Source organism: Grampus griseus, assembly GCF_964374135.1.
Source record: "Grampus griseus genome assembly, chromosome: 10".
Lineage (NCBI taxonomy): Eukaryota > Metazoa > Chordata > Mammalia > Artiodactyla > Delphinidae > Grampus > Grampus griseus.
Genome location: NC_139004.1, coordinates 34,984,117 through 35,004,155, shown reverse-complemented (window position 1 = coordinate 35,004,155; position 20,039 = coordinate 34,984,117). Strand labels below are relative to the sequence as shown.

General features: G+C 43.8%; 1 protein-coding gene across 1 annotated transcript in view; it reads left to right on the top strand.

Moving 5' to 3' along the window:
- DNAH8 (dynein axonemal heavy chain 8) overlaps positions 1-13,943 on the top strand; it is a gene marked incomplete at its 5' end in the record, with an annotated part of 322,388 nt that extends 308,445 nt beyond the window's left edge. Inside the window, 2 exons of the mRNA XM_082664076.1 lie at positions 10,682-10,803; positions 13,617-13,943. Coding sequence (XP_082520202.1) covers positions 10,682-10,803; positions 13,617-13,904 — 410 coding nt within the window. The 3' untranslated portion in view covers positions 13,905-13,943. The remainder of the gene's footprint in view (positions 1-10,681; positions 10,804-13,616) is intronic.
- Between the last annotated feature and the right edge of the window lie 6,096 nt (positions 13,944-20,039).

Below are 20,039 nucleotides of genomic sequence, written 5' to 3'. Positions count from 1 at the left end.
TAATATTAAGTGAAGGAAGTCAAACAGAACACATTGTAAGTATGTATACAGTGTTCACATAGGTATACATTGTAATGTATGCATATTGTATGATTCCATTTATACAAGGAATCGAAACAGGCAAAACAGATCTTAAAAGTAAGAATAATGGTTCCCCTTGTGGGAGAGGGCAGTGATTGCAAAACAGCACTAGGGGGCTTTTGGGTGTTTGGAAATGTTCTGCTTCTTGAACTGGATCTTGGTTACAGGGCTGTATTCCCTTGGTGAAAATTCCTGGAGCAGTGTACTTATGATTTGTGCACTTTTCTTTGTATAAATAATACTTCAATAAATAGTAGACATTTATTTGTCCTCTGGGCACATACATTCATTCACTTCATGCATTTTCAAATGCCTTAACATTTTCTAAATTTAAAACACTAACCGTGGTGGTTTTTATGAACTTAGATTATACATGGTACATTATTATGTTGAAAGAATGTAGATTTGTGAAGGACAGCCCCCAGATTTCACTTATCTTTTTCTCCCAGAATTTCCGTTGAATTTTGGGAGGAAATTTTTTTATTATGGTTCTCAGATTTTGTGTGTCTACTTATGAGTCTCTTTCCTCCTTACCAGCCCTCAATTTGAGTAAGTTGTCACCAGGGAATTCCTGGCTTGGGAGTCTGAAGAAATAGTATTTAACTTAACTAGGATTGTTCAACCACCTTTCATTTGCCAGCCCCTCTGCTAGGTGCTTTCAATAGAGAGAGATTTGAGACCTAATTCCTGCCCTAAAGGAGTCCATAATCTGGTTGGTAGGACAGAAATATTAGCAACTTCAACATAATTTGATAAATGCTCCACCCAGTGAGGACGAAGCACCACACTAGCACAGAGGAGAGAAAGATCAATTCTGCCAAGGCAAAGCTTGAGAAGAGCTTCCCACGGGAGGCAGTGAGCAGAGTTTGCAGAGGCAGGGACTGGAGACAAGAGCATCCCAGGCAGAGGCCAGAGCAGAGACAAGGCATGTCCAGGGAGAGAAGCCCAATGTGGCCCAAGCTTGGGAAGCAGGAGCAGGGGTGTTGGGGAGTGAGGCTGGGGTGTGAAGTGTTCCAGGGGAGTTTGGGCTGCATCATAAAGGCAACAGCAAGTCACCAAAGATCACAAGATAACCCCAGGTGGAGGCAGACTGTCGACTGAAAGAAGGATGTCCACAGCGCTGAGGCTTTTACCGGATCCAGGGGAGAGAGCCTGAGACCTTAACCAGGTGCAGAGAAGGAGGCAGATTTGCTGGAGTGATTAAATGGGGACCTTTGAGAGAGCGGGGACTGGCAGTGGCTGAGACCGAAGGCCAGGTACAAGACAGGGAGCATTGGTAGAGGGGCCAACTGGGAGGAAGGGCAGGGAGCTCTGGATTTGTCAGCTTGTGCTGGTGGGACGTCCAGGTGGGGAGGTGTGTTGGCAGACTTGGGGTTTGGCAAAGGGGTGAGGATCAGTGATATTTTTAAAAAGTGAGAACATGAAGTGTAGTTTTGATATTTAGAAGCCAAGGGAGTGGGGTTGGTTCATCCCTGGCTTTCCATAGACGTAGCTAAGTCATATATCACAGCACACAATCTCTTTGAGTGATTGCTTTGTCCCATTAGAAATGTGACTTTCAATAGCCAAGTATTAATATGAACTAATCTTTGTTACTATTTCTTAAGATATACTACAAACCAGAGCAATATTTAAAGAAATATAAATACAAATCAGTTTTCTTATTTGTCTTTACTTGTAATAATACTAATCCTTTCTCGTTTTTTTTTTTTCTTCATTTCTGTTCTTAAACTGAGCTTTGATTCTTTCTCTCATGGCTCTCCATGTCTCAGAAAGTCTTGGACTTATTCGAGCATCCTACCTTTACACGCGAGCTCCAGACACATACCCTTATCTGTGATTGCTTTCTGTTTGTAGCACAGAAGAGTGGAGGTCAACTTTCCCTACATACTAATCATTTCTCTGCTTCCTTTTCCTTCTCTTGACATGAGAGACAAATCACTTTCTGTTCCATCTCACCTGGCCAAATCTGGAAAGCATAGAGATTACAGCAAGCCTCTCTGATCACCTTTTGACACCTGTGACTGATTTCTCAATATGATGTGTCTCCTGGGTTTTATATCTTCTAATCCAGTCCCCTTCAATGAAATAATTTTTTTTTGGCTCAAAACGTTTAAATAAATTATTTAATTTTTTAAAAACCACGTTTAAGTAAAACACAATGCAGTTTGAAAAGAGGTCATCGTTTCATCACAAATATGTCTAGTGAAAATTACCTAGACTTTAAAACACTTGAAAATGTTCTTTTCACCTATGACCATTTGTTTTGTGTTCTTATAATGTTAATGTGGCATCTGATACGATCTGATGTGTGTTTCCCATCATGCCTCCGGTGAGTGCCCCCCAAGCCTAAGTCACTTTGAGGCGCACACCACCGCAGGGACAGGTGACAGGCCCTGTTTGCCCCCTAGTCTGTGTCTGAGCTCACGCTGCTCCGTCCCCTTATGGTAGCCTGATATTTTGTCATACTGAAGAGGCTGGGTCAGCCAGCCACCCTGGAACTAATCTGGTACGTTCAGCCCCCTTCACAATCATTTCTGTAGCAAAGGACGAGCTCAATCAGGTGGTAATTAGATTTGATTATTAAAGTGGTCAAGCTCCCTGTACCCATGACCCTGTAGCATCTGTTCAATGACACGGCTTTGGGCAGTGCATGCATTTGCCTCCCAGCAGATTACTCAGGCCCAGTAGAACCTTTGTGTTCCACTGGGGCTTCCCAGCAGTCACTGGCACACACACTCACATATTGTTTAAGACTGTGCTGCTCAGGGTTTTCAAAGGATTTCTGTGGTCGCTTGTTCCCACAGGTGTACCTTTTCAGAGCGTCATGCACACGTGATTGAGATTCTGATTTGTGTGTGTGTGTGTGTGTGTGTGTGTGTGTCTGTGTCTGTGTCATAGGTAGGGATGTGTTTAAACTTAAAGATTATGAGTGGTCATGAGCCTGACTTCAAGCCAGCGGATTGCCTGCGTTCCACTTCCAGAACCTCTTCATCGATAGCCTCGCTTTGCCGTTCGATGTGCGGCATGACTCGCAGGCGCTGCTAAGGAAAGGGCGGCAGAGGCTGGACGTGCTCTCGAGGTCTCACACCTCGATGTGAGGGTGAACGGTGCAATATCATTGTTTTCCAAATGTTTAACTCAATCTGGAACGTGATGCCATCCGGATGCCAGACTGTGCTAGTTTTTCTTGTTTTGTTCCTCAGTGTCTTGACCAGCCACGCCCGTCTGTTGCAGCAGAAATCAGCGACAGCTTAGTACTCACTACTACATATCAAGATTTTCAGTTAGAGGAGATTTTACTGAAGCAAGGAGATGGATAATTTTTGTCCCGTTATCTTTTGTTCTTGTAAAAATCACCTACAACCTCTTGCCTGTGTGTTTGTTTTCAGGGCAACGTCGGCAGCTACCAGCGATTTCTGAATGCTTGCCTTGAGGGTGGTGATAAAAGCATGATGTTTGTTGGGCAGATGTTTGTTGGGCAGAAGAGTGCACCAGGGTTATTAATAGAACTTTAGCATTGGAAGGGTCTGGGGATTTCTTCTAATCTTGTAACAATCCTAAGCGTGTGCCCGAGCTGCTGTTTGCCAAACCAGAGCTGCCCCTAATGTCTGAAGGAACCTCTCAGGCCTCCAAACCTCAATTTGGGTGATAGCACTCACTACCCTGACCCCGAATCCCAGAACCAGAGAAGGACTGTTGACACCTTAGAAATGCCTCCAAGTGAATAACAACCCATCCTTCTTGCCTTTGTGGGGGAGACACTTAGATGCACTGGCTTCAGTCTCAACCACATCCCTTGTAATTCTGGTCTCTGCCCACGGTTACCTTCCTTACTAATCCTCTAGGCCCTTGTAATCTGGCCAGCTTCATCACTATACTGAAACTGCTGTCTCCAAGGCCACCAAATCTAGTGACCTTCCTGCTAACTTCACTTCATACCTTGGTTTCCATCCATCACCTTCTTCGGTTCTCCTCCTACCTCTCAGGGGGTTGCTTCCCAGCCCACTTTGTGGCCTCTTCTCAGGCAAGTTCTGCCCTTGGCCCTGGTCCCTTCACTGATGACCTCAGCCATTTGCATAGATGCAACTATTCGTCTCTACTTACGGACTGATTCATCGAAAGTCCCAGTGTTAGCTTCTGATTCTTACTTCCAACTGCCATCATAGAATATCCCATCCTCCTGTGAACCTCACCAGTACCACCATCTGTTCATCTTCCTCCCAAACCATCCTCACCAGGATTCTGCTATATTTGCTTGTGCATCACCACCCTCCAGATCCCCCTGACCCTTGTAGCGAGTCCCCTAACATCCTAACAGCTTGAAAGAGGGAAACCAGGAATGCATAGTGTGGTGGAAGATGAGAGGGGAGGGGAGGAAGGAAGGACAGATGCTGCCAGAGGTCAAGTAAGATAGGGCCAAAAGTGGTCAGATGGCTTCATCAGCAAGGAGACAACTGGCAAGAGAAGTCTCAGTGGAGTGGGTGGGGAGGTGGAGGAATGAGATTGCAGGGTGAGTGAGGGACCAGGAAATGGAGAGACAGAGAATGAGGATGGACAACATGGGTAATTCTCTCAAGAAATTTGTCTTGGAAAAGGAGAAGCAAGTTGGAGGAGCAGCTGTAAGAAGAAAACATTTTCTTCCTTCTTCTTGTAATGACAGGACAGGCTTGAGCCCATTCAAATACTGGTGGGAAGGAGCCAGGAGAGAGAGAGAGAACAAGGATACAAGAGAGGGGTAAAAGAGGCAGGAGGGGATGGCTCCCAAGTGGAGAGATGCACTCCAAGCAGGAGGAGGGACACCTCACCCATTGTGATAAAGATAACAAGGAAGGAATGCAAGTGAGTTTGTTGGTTTGGTGGCAAGAAGTTGAGAGAATTCCCATCTGATGCTTTCTATTTTCTCTTTGACTAAGGAGGCAAAGTGACCTCAGGAGCAAGAAGGTGTTAGAGGAGAGGTTTAAGCAGAGTGGCAGAAATTTGAGGAAGAGGGCTAAGGAAAGGATTCCTCAGTGACTTTGACTATCCCGTCGAGGCTGGTGATGGCTAAACCGTGGTGGCAACTGTGTGATGGTCTCAGTATTGTTCAGCAGCCTGGAATAGGTAAAAGAAGGAGGACATTTGGATTCATTTAGCACTGGGGGTTTGCTGGGCAAGTGAAGAGAAGGGGGTGGAGTTGAGAAGGTCTTCAGAAATGATGAGGTCAAGGAACTGAGAGGTCAGGATGCTGAGTGGGATACTGAAGAGACCCAGAAGGTGGCAGGAGGCTCAGTGAGTGGGGGCAGGTGGGCACTTGGCAGGGACAGTGAGGGGAGGAGCATGGGGCCAGAGGGTGTGGTTGTTAAAGCTGCAAAGATTTTCATCAAAGGTGGAGGGACAAATGGGGAGGACAGTGTCTTCAGAGTTGACAGGTTCCAGTAAGGGCAAGAAGATGGAGAGAATGTTCTGTGAAGAGGTGGAAGATGTGGGAGAGTCTGTTAACCACAGAAGCACTCCAGAGGGAACAGTGGAAAGGTTGGGAGGGAGGGGAGAGGTACGAGGTTGGGTCGAGGGAGAGGAAGCATAAAGTAGCAGAGAAGGGATGGAGAAGGTAAAGCAGTGCAGGGAAGTACATTTGGGCACATGAGACATGGCGGGGTTAGCTGATCCCAACCCGGCCAAGAGAATTAGCCCGAGCTCTCTGGCTTGTACTCAGGTTTTGCCAGAGCCAACTGTGTCCTGCATTAAGGACATTTCAGAGAATACATGCATCTCAGGGGACTCTGGAAAGAGTCAGCTCGTATTACTGACAGCCTTCCTAATATTTTGCTTGTATCATGGGGCATTTCTCTTCCCACTTGTCAAATTTGTTCTGAAAACAAATACGGGTCCGTGATCGCTCATTGTCCTGTCATGCAGATCTTTTTACAGAGCAGAGGTTCTCAGCCCTGCCTGCACAGTAGAATCACCTGGGGAGCTTTTAATAGATGCTAATCCCTGGGGCCCCAGACCAGCAACATCAGAACCTCTGGGGATAAGACCTCTAGACTCTTTACAGTTAATTTTAAAAGCTCCTTTGGTCATTTTAATGTGTGAGGAACCTGGGCCTTAGACCATTGCCACCCAGTATGTTGTCCACCAGCCAGCAGGAGCGGCATCACCTGGGAGCTTGATAGAAATGCAGAACCTCAGGACCTACCCTCGACCTACCTACCAAATCAGAACTGGTGTTTTAGTAAGTGTTCCTTCCCCTGGTGATAAGTATGAACATTAAAGTTTGAGAAGCCCTGCCTTAAAACCGGAGTGAAGGGCTTCCCTGGTGGCACAGTGGTTGGGAGTCCGCCTGCTGATGCAGGGGAGGCAGGTTCGTGCCCTGGTCCAGGAGGATCCCACATGCCGCGGAGCGGCTGGGCCCATGAGCCATGGCCGCTGAGCCTGCGCGTCCGGAGCCTGTGCTCCGCAGCGGGAGAGGCCACAACAGTCAGAGGCCCGCGTACCGCAAAAAAAAAAAAACAAAAACAGTAGTGAAGCCTGGTCCCACCTCTAGAGATTCTGATTTTATTGATCCGGGCTATGGCTTGGGAAGCGGGAGTTTTAAAGACTTTCCAGATATTTCTCATTTTCAGCCAAGTTTAAGATTCCTGCCTTACAGCATCGAGCAAAGCGTCAGGAAGGGTCCCTGGGGCATTTTTATTCAAGTGGGTGGATCATCCCCATCTTTGTTTAATGATTTCTGACCTTTTATTTAACTTACCAATGAACCACATTTGCCTCTCATTTAGGGAAAAAAACTGCCTGTCATAAAGTTATGGCAGGAACAGCATTTGTCCTCATCTTCCAAGATGCTAACGGGAGGCTTAGTAACTGATAAGACAGGAAATACTGAACAACCATAAGCCCATTACATAAAGAAAAAAAAAGCATTGCCTATAGGACCATCATTACAGAATACCAACCAACTTGTAAAACTGAGAAGAGCAACCTTCCTGATTAGTTATTTCTTTTATCTCTTCCAAGACGTTGTTTGAATTGATACCGAAAGCCTTCTGTGGCTTTCTTCAAGCCGACTGATTGCACATGTCAAACAACAGTAATTTGTTTGCTGAAATGTTGGGTCAGGACTATTATAGGAATTAAGACATAACAAGTGTTATTTTAGACCTGAGTTTCCAAAGTATGATCCAAGATTTAAAGTGCGTTTCTTATATATATATAAATTTTTAATGTTTTTTATTGATTGCTGGGAAGATGTTTTATTTATTTATTTATTTGGTTGTGCTGGGTCTTAGTAGTATCAGGCAGGCTCCTTAGGTGTGGCTCGCCAGCTCCTTAGTTGTGGCAGGCGGGCTCCTTAGGTGTGGCATGTGAACTCTTAGTTGCGGCATGCATGTGGGATCTAGTTCCCTGGCCAGGGATCGAACCCAGGCCCCCTGCATTGGAGTGCAGAGTCTTAACCACTGTGCCACCAGGGAAGTCCCTAAAGTGTATTTCTTGAAAGAACAAGCTTGACAAGAATTCATTACGCTGTATGAGTTGGAAGGCAAAAAAATTTTTAAAGCACTTCAGTTAACCCACATGTTACTCAGGTGTTTGAATAGTTAAATCACCCATTTTCCTGTGGGTGGTTAAATCTCATAAAGAATAGATTACTTTTGTTGAGGACTTTCCCCAACTTTTTGTTTCTCTCTTCTGAGTCAAACACATGAACATCTGAATCACTTTTCCACCACTGACGATTGAAGTTTGTTTTAAGAATTATTAAAATTAAATTAATGCCAAGACAATAGTACCACTTTTCAAGCTTTTATAAAGAAAAATATATCAATAGTCTTTTAAAATTATATAGGCTTCAGAAAACAAGAGATTTTGATTCCATTAGACTTGATATCAGTCTACAAGAAAGATGGTCATTCATGTTTTAAATTCAATAAAGAGCAATTCAGTGGATTCACTACGGTCTGAACTCTGCAAGATCATGTTCTTCTTTTTAGGAGGCTAAAAAAAGTATCAAGACTTGAAAAAAAAATGTATCTTCATGTTCTGAGCGGGAATGACCCATGGAACAGTTTCCTACCCTCCACTCTCAGGCCTCAAATTATTTATTTAACATTTTCCTTTCTTAATAGCTCAAGGTAATATGGATTCTAGATTTCATCTACTGACATGCCAAGAGTGCTTCCTAAACATTAAGAGGCTTATTGTTGAAGTCAGCTAGGCAACATCATGCATATTCCCCAGGAGGGAAAGAGAGAAGATGGTCTCTCCTTAACCACACTAGAGTTTTTCAGAGCTCTCCACCAATGACTGAAGTTTTTGTCCCGGCTGTGTTACATAAGAAAGAACCCCTCTCATCCCTCCCCTGGCACCTATGGCATTGTCCTGAGTGCCATATGGAGTGAGGTCAAATTTGCAATTTATTTGGAACTTAAAATATAGTAGAAAAATCCAGTTATTCAACTAGTACAGATGGACGGTCAAGACCAGGATTCATGCCTTGTGCATTATGACCTTGTAGTGATAGATTCATTGATCAGTGATGAATTTTAAAATATCATAAAATAGGGCCAATTTAATTCCAGGTACTCTACTTGGATACACGGTGTCTGATACTCCATGTGAATGCAAGCTTAATGTTGAGTGATGAAAATGACATTTTCATAGAGTCGCTTAGAAGGGAGAATTGGATTTTATTATTGTGGTCATATATACCTGACTACCAAACACACAACATGTTAACTACTAAAAAATGGGATCCCCAGTATTTAATATGGAAGTCAACATAATCACACTGATCAGATCACCTCAAGTGACTTCACACGTAGAGTACGGATAGGCCTTGACCAGCTGGCACTCTTGGTTTTATGAAACTACGACCTTATAAGAATCACTTATAAAAGTCCTTCAATCAGCTACTCTGGTTGATTGACCAACTTTTCTTTTGGATTACTGCAAGGGTTCTTCTTGAGCACCCAAATTCTGTTTTGGTGAGGACTCTGAGTAGACTTTATAAGATGCAAATACAACCAGATTATGTGCCTGCTTCAAATATTCAGTGGCTTCCCACCATCCACAGAGTCACCAGGTCCAAACTCTGACCCTGAAAAATCCTGCCTCTACCTTTGTTCTGGCTTCCCACCATACACAGAGTCACCAGGTCCAAACTCTGACCCTGAAAAATCCTGCCTCTACCTTTGTTCTAACCTCATCTGCCATCGTTTCCTCACCTTTAGCCTAGACCTGCATGCCTTTGCACGTGCTCTTCCTCTAACTGGAATCGTCCCATCTGGAAAACTCCTACGTATCCTTTCAAGACTCATCTTCAACTTCATCTTCTCAATTCAGCCTTCCCTGAGTTGTCTTCCCGAGTGGTCCACGTTGTTCTCACCTCTTTACTCATAACGACGTCGTGTTGTATGTCTACGTTCCCTCTAGACTGGGCTCCTTGAATGCAGGGCTCATGGGTGGCCTCTTCATCATTGTGGGCATCTCACCTAGAGCAGTACCTGGTACATGGTGGCCACTCCTAAGAGGTTTAACAAATGAATGAATGAATGAATGAAGGAGTGCCTCCCCAAGTGTCTAATTTAATAATGAGGGAGGGGCTTGAGAATGGAGAGAACTTGACTTTCTCACTAAGCAGGCTAGGGTCCTATTCTTGCTCTCTAATTCCAAGGGATATTAACTCACCGCCTGCCATTACGCCTTGTAACTTCCCCTCTTCTTTCCACTCCCATTCAAACCTGATAAAATATTATCACTTATGTGGTGGTTTGTGCAGTAAAGTTCTCAGAGTTCACAAATCTAGGAGTAGTAGGGGCACACAGGTTCCAAAATCTATTCATGATTATGAGTAAAGGGCCTCATGGTTTCCAGTATTAACATGGAGGCCAAAATATAATATATAGGTCACAGATAAATTTTCCTAAGATTTTGAAGTCCATGTTGAAGTTTAAGGTATACTTTTTAAACATCAAATGCTGCTTTACAAGGTAAACTTCTCTTATTGAATTGAATGGCACGATTTGCAAATACTAAGTTAAAAGAAAGCCCACAATATACAGAACCATGTATTGTCTTAAAATAACTGTATTATGCACATTAAAACACGGAGCTTTCCTTTCCAGTGTGATTGCTTTGTTTGATCAAACTGAAAGTCGGGCTTTCTATGTTGGCATTATGCCTTATTTCCTTAGACTAAATGAAATTGTTCCATAATAGCAAAAAGACGCTGATAATGGTTTGATTCAAGTTTTAATTGGAATGCTGGTCTCAGAATATTTGACCATTTCAGTCTTATTCCTAGATACTGGATCTTCAGAGACTATAGGCTAGCACTGGGTTACAACCCTTAGGAGACCTGAGTGGTTGAAATCCCAGGAGAATTTTAAACCAAGACCTTGTCTGAGGCAGAGAGGGTGCTGCTTTCCTGCTGTCAGCTGGCAAGGCGTATTTAGCTCATTGAAACAAAACACTGAAAGAAATCTCCCCCCTGAGGCCTGATCTCAACTCCTCTTGGGTGGGCATGCATCTGGAGGTGGACAAGCAACTAACATGACCCCCTTCTTGTTTCTAGAGTGGACTGCACCAAGGCATCAGAATCATTTCTTTCTCTTTTTTTAAGGCTTCCTCACGGCAATGAGACAGGAAGTGACCCGCGCCCACAAAGGCTGGGCCCTGGACTCCGTGACCATTCACAACGAAGTTCTGCGGCAGACCAAGGAGGAGATCATGTCACCCCCTGCGGTAGGTGCCAATGGGCAACAGCAGGAACAGTTCTGGAGCTGGGGCTCAAAGTTCAAGTTCTGCTGAACACTGACCTATAAGTGTCTCCGTTAAGTCCTTTGCCTTTGCAGCGAGGGTTTCCTCGGTTGTGACCTGGAGACCTCCATGCCAACACTTCCAGCATTTGCCAGAGTGGGAATGAATGACAAGCACTGGGAACTCCCCAGACTGCATTTCTTTGTAATTACGAGTTACACTTGTGTTTGCTGAAAAGGATTTTCCACCCGTCTCCATCCACTTCTGTGGGGTACTTACAGAATTGGCAAGAGCTGCAGGACCCTGTGTGGAAGGACACCTGGGTGGGGGAAGGGCAGACGCTCTAAGATAAGCAGACACCCCTGGGAGCCACTGCTTGGACACTTAGCTGCCCTTTGAACTCGGGCTAGTTCTTTAACTCTTTTGAGCCTCAACTTCTTCATCTGTAAAATGAGGATGATGATTCAACCTCAGTAAAGATAGCTGGGAGACTTCAGTGGGATCATTTAGGCTTGGTTCCAGACCCCACATAGATATTCAATAAATCTTAGTTCCTTCTTCCCTTTCTCTGATCCTTATTCTCTCGGCTGTCAAATCAGGGGGCTGGACCAGATGATTTCCAAGTTCTGGCCCTTTTTGCCACTTCATAACAAGGATCACCATTCTTCCAGTTTCCAATAACATGGTCCTTATTTTTGTCTGAGATCCCACCAGAAGAAGCACCTTTAACCTCCATATTTCCACCAACAATCTCTAGATTCAAGGAAACATAGGCTTTTTCAACTATGCCTTCAAAATTCTTCCAGCTTTTTCAGGTATTTGTTACAGCAGCATCCTGTTTCCTGGTACCAAGATCTGTATCAGTTTCCTAAGGCTGTTGTAACAGAGTAGCACAAACTGGGTGACTTAAAACAACAGGAATTTATTTTCTCAGAGTTCAGGAGGCCAAAAGTCCAAAATCAGGGCATTGGCAAGGTTGGTTTCTTCTGAAGTCTCTGAGGGAGAATATGCTCCATGGCCCTCACCTAGCTTCTGGTGGCTGCTGGCAGACCTTGGTGCTCCCTGACTTTGTAGCTGCATCACTCCAACCCCTGCCTACCTCATCACGTGGCCTCCTTCCCTGTGTGTATCTCTGTGTATCTTCTCCTCTTCTTATAAGAACTCCAGTCATATACTCGTCCACTATGACCTTAACTAATTACATCTGCAAAGGTTCTATTTCCAAATAGTCACATGCTGAGCTTCTAGGTGGACATGAGTTTTTGCAAGAGACTATTCCATCCAAACACCTTCTAACTACGACTTTGTAAAGTTCTTAGAGTGAAAGGAGCCTAAAAGGATACGGTTTACTATTGGATGATGCCTAAGTGGTTGTATTTTCATGTGGCAGTTGTCACCTACTGACTTAATGATGGTATCATATGTCCTGATTTTCTGGGATTGCCCATGGTTTTACTGTCAAATCATGTACTTCAGGGTTTGGTTCAAAAAGTGTGGTTCTTATACTGTTAGCCCACATGAGGGATTCCAGAAAACATTTTGCAGCTAATCTCCCTCTCTTTTATTATAATCTACGTTTACTTCCCCTTACCCTACCCTCACTGGAAATGGAAACCTGGTCACCATCTTCTACATAAGTATATCTTATGATCTTACGTGATTATTGGAGTCTCCACCGTGATTCCCTTTAGACTTTTTTCTTCCTGAGTACATGTTCTATGGCTCCCCGCTGCCTACAGAATAAAGTTCACGCTCTTCAGTCTGGCATCTACACTCTTCCACAGTTAAGCCCTAACTTATTTTTCATAACCATTGAACCTGCTGCTAAATATTATAAAATGCTTGGGCTTTGCTGCTCATCGTGCCTTCCTTTGCAGTATTGCTCCTCCCCGGGATGCCCACCCTTTCTCCTCTATCTTCCCAAACGCAGCCCACCCTTCAAGGCCATCTCCTCCACAAGGGTCCCCGAGCATTCCAGCCCTTACTGACCTTTCACCTCAAGTCACTGCACTTAGCGTCAGTCAGTGCTATTCATCAGGCAGCCCCTCTAACAAGCGTGTGCTGGTATTCAAGTCATGTCTTCTACATTTTGTTCTGTGTGTGTGTGTGTGTGTGTGTTTGTGTGTGTGTGTGTGTGTGTCTTGTCTCCTGATTAAATGAGGCCCTTGAGGGCAGGTCCTACTGTGTGAATGACAGAGACACAAGGATGAGGTCAGCCACTCTTGGACCAATTCTCACCGCCCTCACCGCCCTCCCCCTACACCCATCACACCTGCTCTCCCTCTACCATACCCAGCCTCTGAGGGTGCTCGAACCCCTGCTGGCCAGACCTGGCTGCTCGTCAGATCTGGCTGCTCGTCTCACTAGATCCGACAACCGAGATGAAACTAGAGCCACGTATTGGCTTGGCCAGCGTAGGCTGAGATCCCGAGTGGCATCCAGCTCTGAGTCCTGTTCTGTGCTCCCACCACCCCTGTCAGACACTTTCATCGCCCTGCAGAGGCGATTTGGTGCTGCTGGCTAAGTTCGCAGTCCCAGGCAGGCCACCCCCAGGCTCAAATCTCCAGTAATAGGAACATTTCAACAGCACTAATAGCCTCAAGCTATGCCACAGGGGAACACTGGGCTCAGTATTTCACTGGAATGCGTCCAGTGGTGTTTTCTTCTTCTGGTAGTGTTTTAAGATTGGTGTACATTTTCTTTCCAAACTGACAACCTTTTTTACAGTATTGGATGCCCATCTCACAGCACCTAATTTTTTAAAAAAATTCCTGTTACCTTACGCTTGGTTCTTCCAGGAAGGTGTGTATATTTATGGGCTGTACTTGGATGGAGCAGCCTGGGACAGACGGAACGGGAAGCTCACGGAATCCACCCCCAAGGTGCTCTTCACGCAGCTGCCCGTGCTGCACATCTTCGCCATTAATTCCACAGCGCCCAAGGACCCCAAGCTGTATGTGTGTCCTATTTACAAGAAACCGAGGCGAACTGACTTGACCTTCATCACCGTGGTGTATTTGCGAACAGTCATGTCCCCAGATCACTGGATCTTGAGAGGTGTGGCCCTTTTGTGTGACATCAAGTAAGTCCATTTCCGCTTGATGAGGGCAGAGGAGCCACGTGGGTGGCCAGTGCTATTGAGAGACTTGGTGAGGCATATCTTTTCTCCCTGATAATTGCTTGATTACTCTTTCTAAATTAAAAAGTTGATATCCTACAATCGCTTGTGTGTATGTGTTTTCCCTCATATCAATATTTATTTATTTATTATTATTTTTTATTGGAGTATAATTGCTTTACAATGTTGTGTTCGTTTCTGCTGTACAACGAACTGAATGAGCTATACATATACCTATATCCCCTCCCTTTTGGACCTCCCTCCCACCCACCCACCCCCCATCCCACCCCTCTAGGTCATCACAGAGAACCGAGCTGAGCTCCCTGTGCTTTATAGCAGATTCCCACTAGCTATCTATTTTACACACGGTAGTTAGTGTATATACATCAATCCTAATCTCCCAGTTCATCCCACCCCCACTTCCCCCTCTGTGTCCCCCTATCCATTCTCTTCGTCTGCGTCTCTATCCCTGCCCTGCAAATAGGTTCATCTGTACCATTTTTCTAGATTCCACATATATGCATTGATATATGATATTTGTTTTTCTCTTTCTGACTTACTTCATTCTGTATGACAGACTCTAGGTCCATCCACATGTCTACAAATGACCCAGTTTTGTTCCTGTTTATGGCTGAGTAATATTCCATTGTGTATATGTACGACATCTTCTTTATCCATTCATCTGTCGATGGACATTTAGCCTCATATCAATATTTAAAAAGACAACTCTAAAGTAAGGTTTTTTATTCCAGGCAATCATATTCCATTATAATTATTTTTTTTTTTAGATAAAATCCTATCTTCATGTTAGAACACTTCGGAATGTTTGAATTTTAAAAAACTATAAGTATTAATTTGTTGCATCCTAAAAGGAGTCTAGCAGATGAAATCGTCTCTCTCAAATAAAACCCACTTTTCCCTTGAATAAAATGGACCCATGTGTGAGTTTATGCTAATGTGTTAGCCTTTGCTCGTTTGAGTTTGGTCTTCTCTCTGTGTTTCTGAAATGGAAACTGGAGGGGTCCAGTCAGTACCCCCTTAGGAGTTATAGCTGGTGGTGTGAAGTATTGAAACAGAAAATCCACTGGGATGGCTGCTCTTGCAATTTATTATAATTTTATTTAATATTATCTTTTTAAGTGCTTTTGAGCCCCAGAGAACCCTGAGTCTCCAGCTCTCCCCTCCCAACCTCAACTCCGCAGGAGATAAGGAAGCACACATTTCTAGCAGCGAATGGAGAAAGAAAAACAAACTCCATCAAATGAAATTAGGTTACATGCTGAATCCCTTAAAAAGGAAAGTCTTTAAAAAGTGAAGCCATTTCTTACTCTGTAGCTAGTCTGAAACTCGATATGAACCTTTATTTCCTGCTGAAGGAAATTGTCAATTTAACAAAACAGATGGGGTCTCATATTGAATGTTCATGCAGCTTCTGGGTACTGAAGAACTGTCTCTACTGGTTTTCCCATCCAGAATCCTCTTGCCTGTCCCCAGCTAAATCCACAAGCTTCGTTCCCTCTGTCTGTTCTGAAGGAAGGGGGTGTTTCATGTTGCCTTGCTCCCCTCTCATCCTTGTGTCACCCTGATCAGAGATGGCCAAGCAATAGCCCAGAGACATGTCCAGGGAAGAACCCAGAAGAAATTCCACCATAATCTAGTGTATTTTCAAACAGTGGAAAATATATTATAGGATGCAAATTGTAGCCGTGGCCTCTGGTCTGCTCCTGATACTGATTCATGTCAAAGCCATAGCACCCTCCAGGGCAGTTTAAAAAAATCAAATAAACGAGGAATTCCCTGGTGGCCCAGTGGTTAGGACTCGGTGCTTTCACTGCGGTGGCCCAGGTTCAGTCCCTGGTTGGGAAACTAAGATACCGCAAGCTGCTCTGTGCAGCCAAAAAAAAAAAGGAAAAAGAAAATCAAGTAACTGAGGCCCTGGCCCAAGTGTTTTGACACTTCCCCCAGCCTGTAGTCACACTAAAGGAAAAGATGGCATCCTCCGGAAAGAATGTCCTGAACGGAAGCTAGAATCTGGAAGCAACTGCCTGTCTGGGTGAGCAGAGCGGAAGTAAAACACATTATAGCAAACCAAACTACAGGTTCCCAAATAAAACATATTTTATTCATATTCCTATCCAGTTGCCAAAATTATTGAAGGCACATTGCATAGTCTAAATCCCTGGATGTCGTGGTAGGTTTTCAGAGAATAACAATCAGGTTTGATGTTTTCTAATGACTTGAATGTCCTATGGAAAATTTGGGAAAGAGACGGGAAGGATGTGAATCTAGCAAAGATGATGGATCAGACTGTTGAAGGCTACACACATCGCATTTCCTGGGAACTCTCCACGGTTGCTGATTATTTTGTTGTGTGTCAACACAGAGGCGAGAGAGATGAATACTGAGTCTTCCTCAGGGATGGGCACCTGGCTTCCAAGCGGTGCCTCAGAAAATGGTCTTCCTCACGGTGGGTACCTCTCCGCTCTCCCTAGTTCTGCAGAGCTGGCTGGGGTCCAGATCTGTTTGCTTTCTCCAGGCTTGCTTAATGGTTTCCTTAGATGTTTTGAGCCATTGAACTTGCATAAGCACATAACCATTTTCTCAGAAAAATTGTTAACTCTTTTACTAATTACATAATTTGCCACACTTGAGTGAGGGAGACCTGGTGAGCATAAAGGAGCAAAGGATCAGGGACTAAGTGGTTAAACCGGCTGAAGATGGGAGAGGAAAAAAAAGTAATTTTTGGTTCTCCTTGGAGTCAGTCCACATATTCTCATTTTGGTCTCGGCAAAATGAGCAATGAGATTTATAACTTTGTTGATTTAAAATGTTATTTTAGTTTGGATTTTGCATAAAAATAAGACCAAAAAAGAAGTGTCTCAAGATACATCTTGTGAAAGGGACCAGTCTTGAGGGTGACGTTGCATGAACAAGCCCCACTCTCTTCTGTCAAAGAGACCTCAGGTGAATAGGGGACTCACCTGTACTGTGGGTGTGACTCAGGGCCATGGGTGAAGTACAAAGGAATGGTTAAACTCAGGGATGAGGGATGAACTTGAAGACAAGTTAGCCTTTCAGTTGGGTCTTTGTCTTTCCATAGATGGTACCAAGATGGTACCAAGACAGTAGATGGATATATTCTAAGGAAGGGAACAGTGTGAGGGGAAAAAACAGTATAAAGATGGGAAACTTCATGGAACGTCCAGAGACAGAGACCAGACCGTGTAAAGTCCTCCTCAAGAGCCTTCAAAAAATTTCCATCTCCTGGAATGTATACTCCAAATACCAAAGCCCTCCATGAGCTAGCCTAAAATAAAATTTCTGCCTGTCGCCCACCCCATCACTCAACTTGCTCAATTGCCTTTAGGACTATTTGATGTTGCCTGAACATCACACATATTTTCATCCTTATGTTGTTCCCTTATCAAGAAATACTTTCCCGTACAGAACAACCGGAACTTTCATATACTGCTAGAGGAAATGGAAGATGGTGCAACCATTCTGGAAAACAGTTGGACAGTTTCTTAAAAGTTGAAATGACCCAGGCATTCCACTCCTAGACATTTACCCAAGAGAAATAATAGCATTGTGCCTACAAACACTTACCCATGAACGTTCATAGAAACTTTATTTGTAATAGCCAACAACTGGAAACAACTCAAATGTCTATCCACAGCTGTATGGATAAACTATGTACACCCATTCTATAGAATACTGCTCATCAGTAACACAGAACAAACTGCTGATGAACAGACATGGATGAACGTAGACAAATCTCAAAATAATTATGCTGAGTGAAAAAAGCCAGACAAAACAAGAGTGCATAATGTATAGCTCCATTTTCATACAAAACTCTAGAGAATGCAAACCAATCTACAGTGACAACAGATCTGTGGTTGCCTGGGGGAGTGGAGCAAAGGCAGGAGAAAGAGATTGCAGAGCAGCAGGAGGACACTTTGGGGGGTGAGAGATGTGTTCATTCTCTTGATGGTGGTGATGATTTCACATGTGTCAGAATGTGCCAAACTGTACACTTTGAACGTGTGTAGTTTATTGTACCTCAATTATACCTCAATAAAGCTGTGAATAAAAGTCCTCCCTGCACCACTCGATCCTTTCTTCATCCTCCGTGAGGACTTCGTGACCCCTCTCCACTCCCCCAGGTACAATTTATTGCTGCTTCTGCACTTTGATTGCAACTGAATTTAGGGATTTTCACCCTGGGAATGAATAACATGTGTCTCTGGCTCCTCATTCTATAGCAAGCAGAGTCTGGCTTTTGGCACCCCAGCAAGTGTTGACTGAATGCAAGAAGGAATGAACAGTGAGTGACCCCATTTGGTAAGTGTAGGCAAATGATGGGAAAGGAGGGCATGTCGAGGGAGGGGGGCATGTTGGGAATATGATGGAACGACAGTGGGAAACCACTGATGGTTCTGGACTGATACAGGAACGGAAGTGGGGAGGCTGTTGCTCTACACCCAACAAGGTGAAGTGAGCATTGAACAAGAGAGACCATTAGAATGGAAGTAAAACAAGTTCATGTGAAAGATGGTATGGAGGCCAAATTGGGGCATTCAGAAACTAAGTTGATGAAATGAATAGTAAGCAGGGATGGTTGAAATATACAGCAGTTTAAACCTAAAAGTCCATTGACAGATGAATGGATAAAGAAGATGTGGTACATATATACCATGGAATATTACTCAGCCATAAAAAAGAATGAAATGATGCCATTTTCAGCTACATGGATGGACCTAGACATGACCATACTAAGTGAAGTAAGTCAGAAAGAGAAAGACAAATACCATACGATATCACTTATATGTGGAATCGAAAATACGACACAAGTGAACCTATCTACGAAGCAGAAACAGACTCACAGACATAGAGAACAGACTTGTGATTGCCAGTGGGGAGGGGGGCAGGGGAGGGTTGGAGTGGGAGTTTGGGATTATCAGATGCAAACTCTTACGTACAGACTGGATAAACAACAAGGTCCTAGTGTATAGCACAGGGAACTATATTCAATATCCTGTAATAAACCATAATGGAAAAAAAAAGAAAGACATAGCAGGTTATAGCCTGGAGAGTCTAGTTGGATGTTTCTTCTGTCATTACAATTTGGGGAAAAGAGCTGTTTTCCTAACCAAGTCCTTACGAATAACTGTCAGGGTCTCTGCAGAAAGACTCAAAGATCTGTGTGCTCATTGTTGCTTACGATGAGGTCTGTGACTTAATAACACCGTGTTACTGTGTCCCAGGCGCTGGTCTGAGCACTTGACATGCATTAACTTATGTAACCTTTATATCAACCCTATGAGCTCTGATATTATCATCTCCATTTCACAGATGAGGAAACTGAGGCCCAGAGAAGCTAAGTAATTTGCCCAGGTTCTCCCAGCTAGTAAGTGACAGAGCTGGGGATTTGAATCCAGGCTGGATGGTTCCAGTCTATGCTCTGATGAACTTTGCAAGGCAGTATTGGATTTTTTTTGTTTTTTTGAAGCCAGAGTCTAATGGCATAAACCTCTAAAATTCATCATTGTGCATAGAAAATAGGACATCTATGTTTCTCTGACTTGTTAATTTGAGCAGCTTTCATTGTCTGGCTGGAAAGGATAACGTGCACAGGAGAGAGACTATTAGGCAAATAACAGCAGTTGTATGGTGTGCAAACAACGGTACATTTAAAATTCAGGAATTTTGAAGGCAATTAGCAGGTTCATTTAACATGCTCTTTGTGGGCTTTCTTGAACATTCTAGACCAGCAGATGCATTGTCAACAAGAAGGAGCTGGAGGAATTAGCTCTAGATTCCAAGTGATAAGACTTGAGGTCCGGTCCTGGGACACAGGCCCCCTGTAGGGCAGCTTCCTTGTCCACATGCAAAAGAAGAAACAGTAAGACGTTATTTTATTTTATTTTTATTGAAGTATAGAAATAGATGATTTACAATGTTGTGTTAATTTCTGCTGTACAGCAAAGTGATTCAGATACGTGTGTGTGTAGACACACACACACACACACACACACACACATTCTTCTTTATATTTGTTTCCATTATGGTTTATCCCAGTACATTGAGTATAGATAGTTCCCTA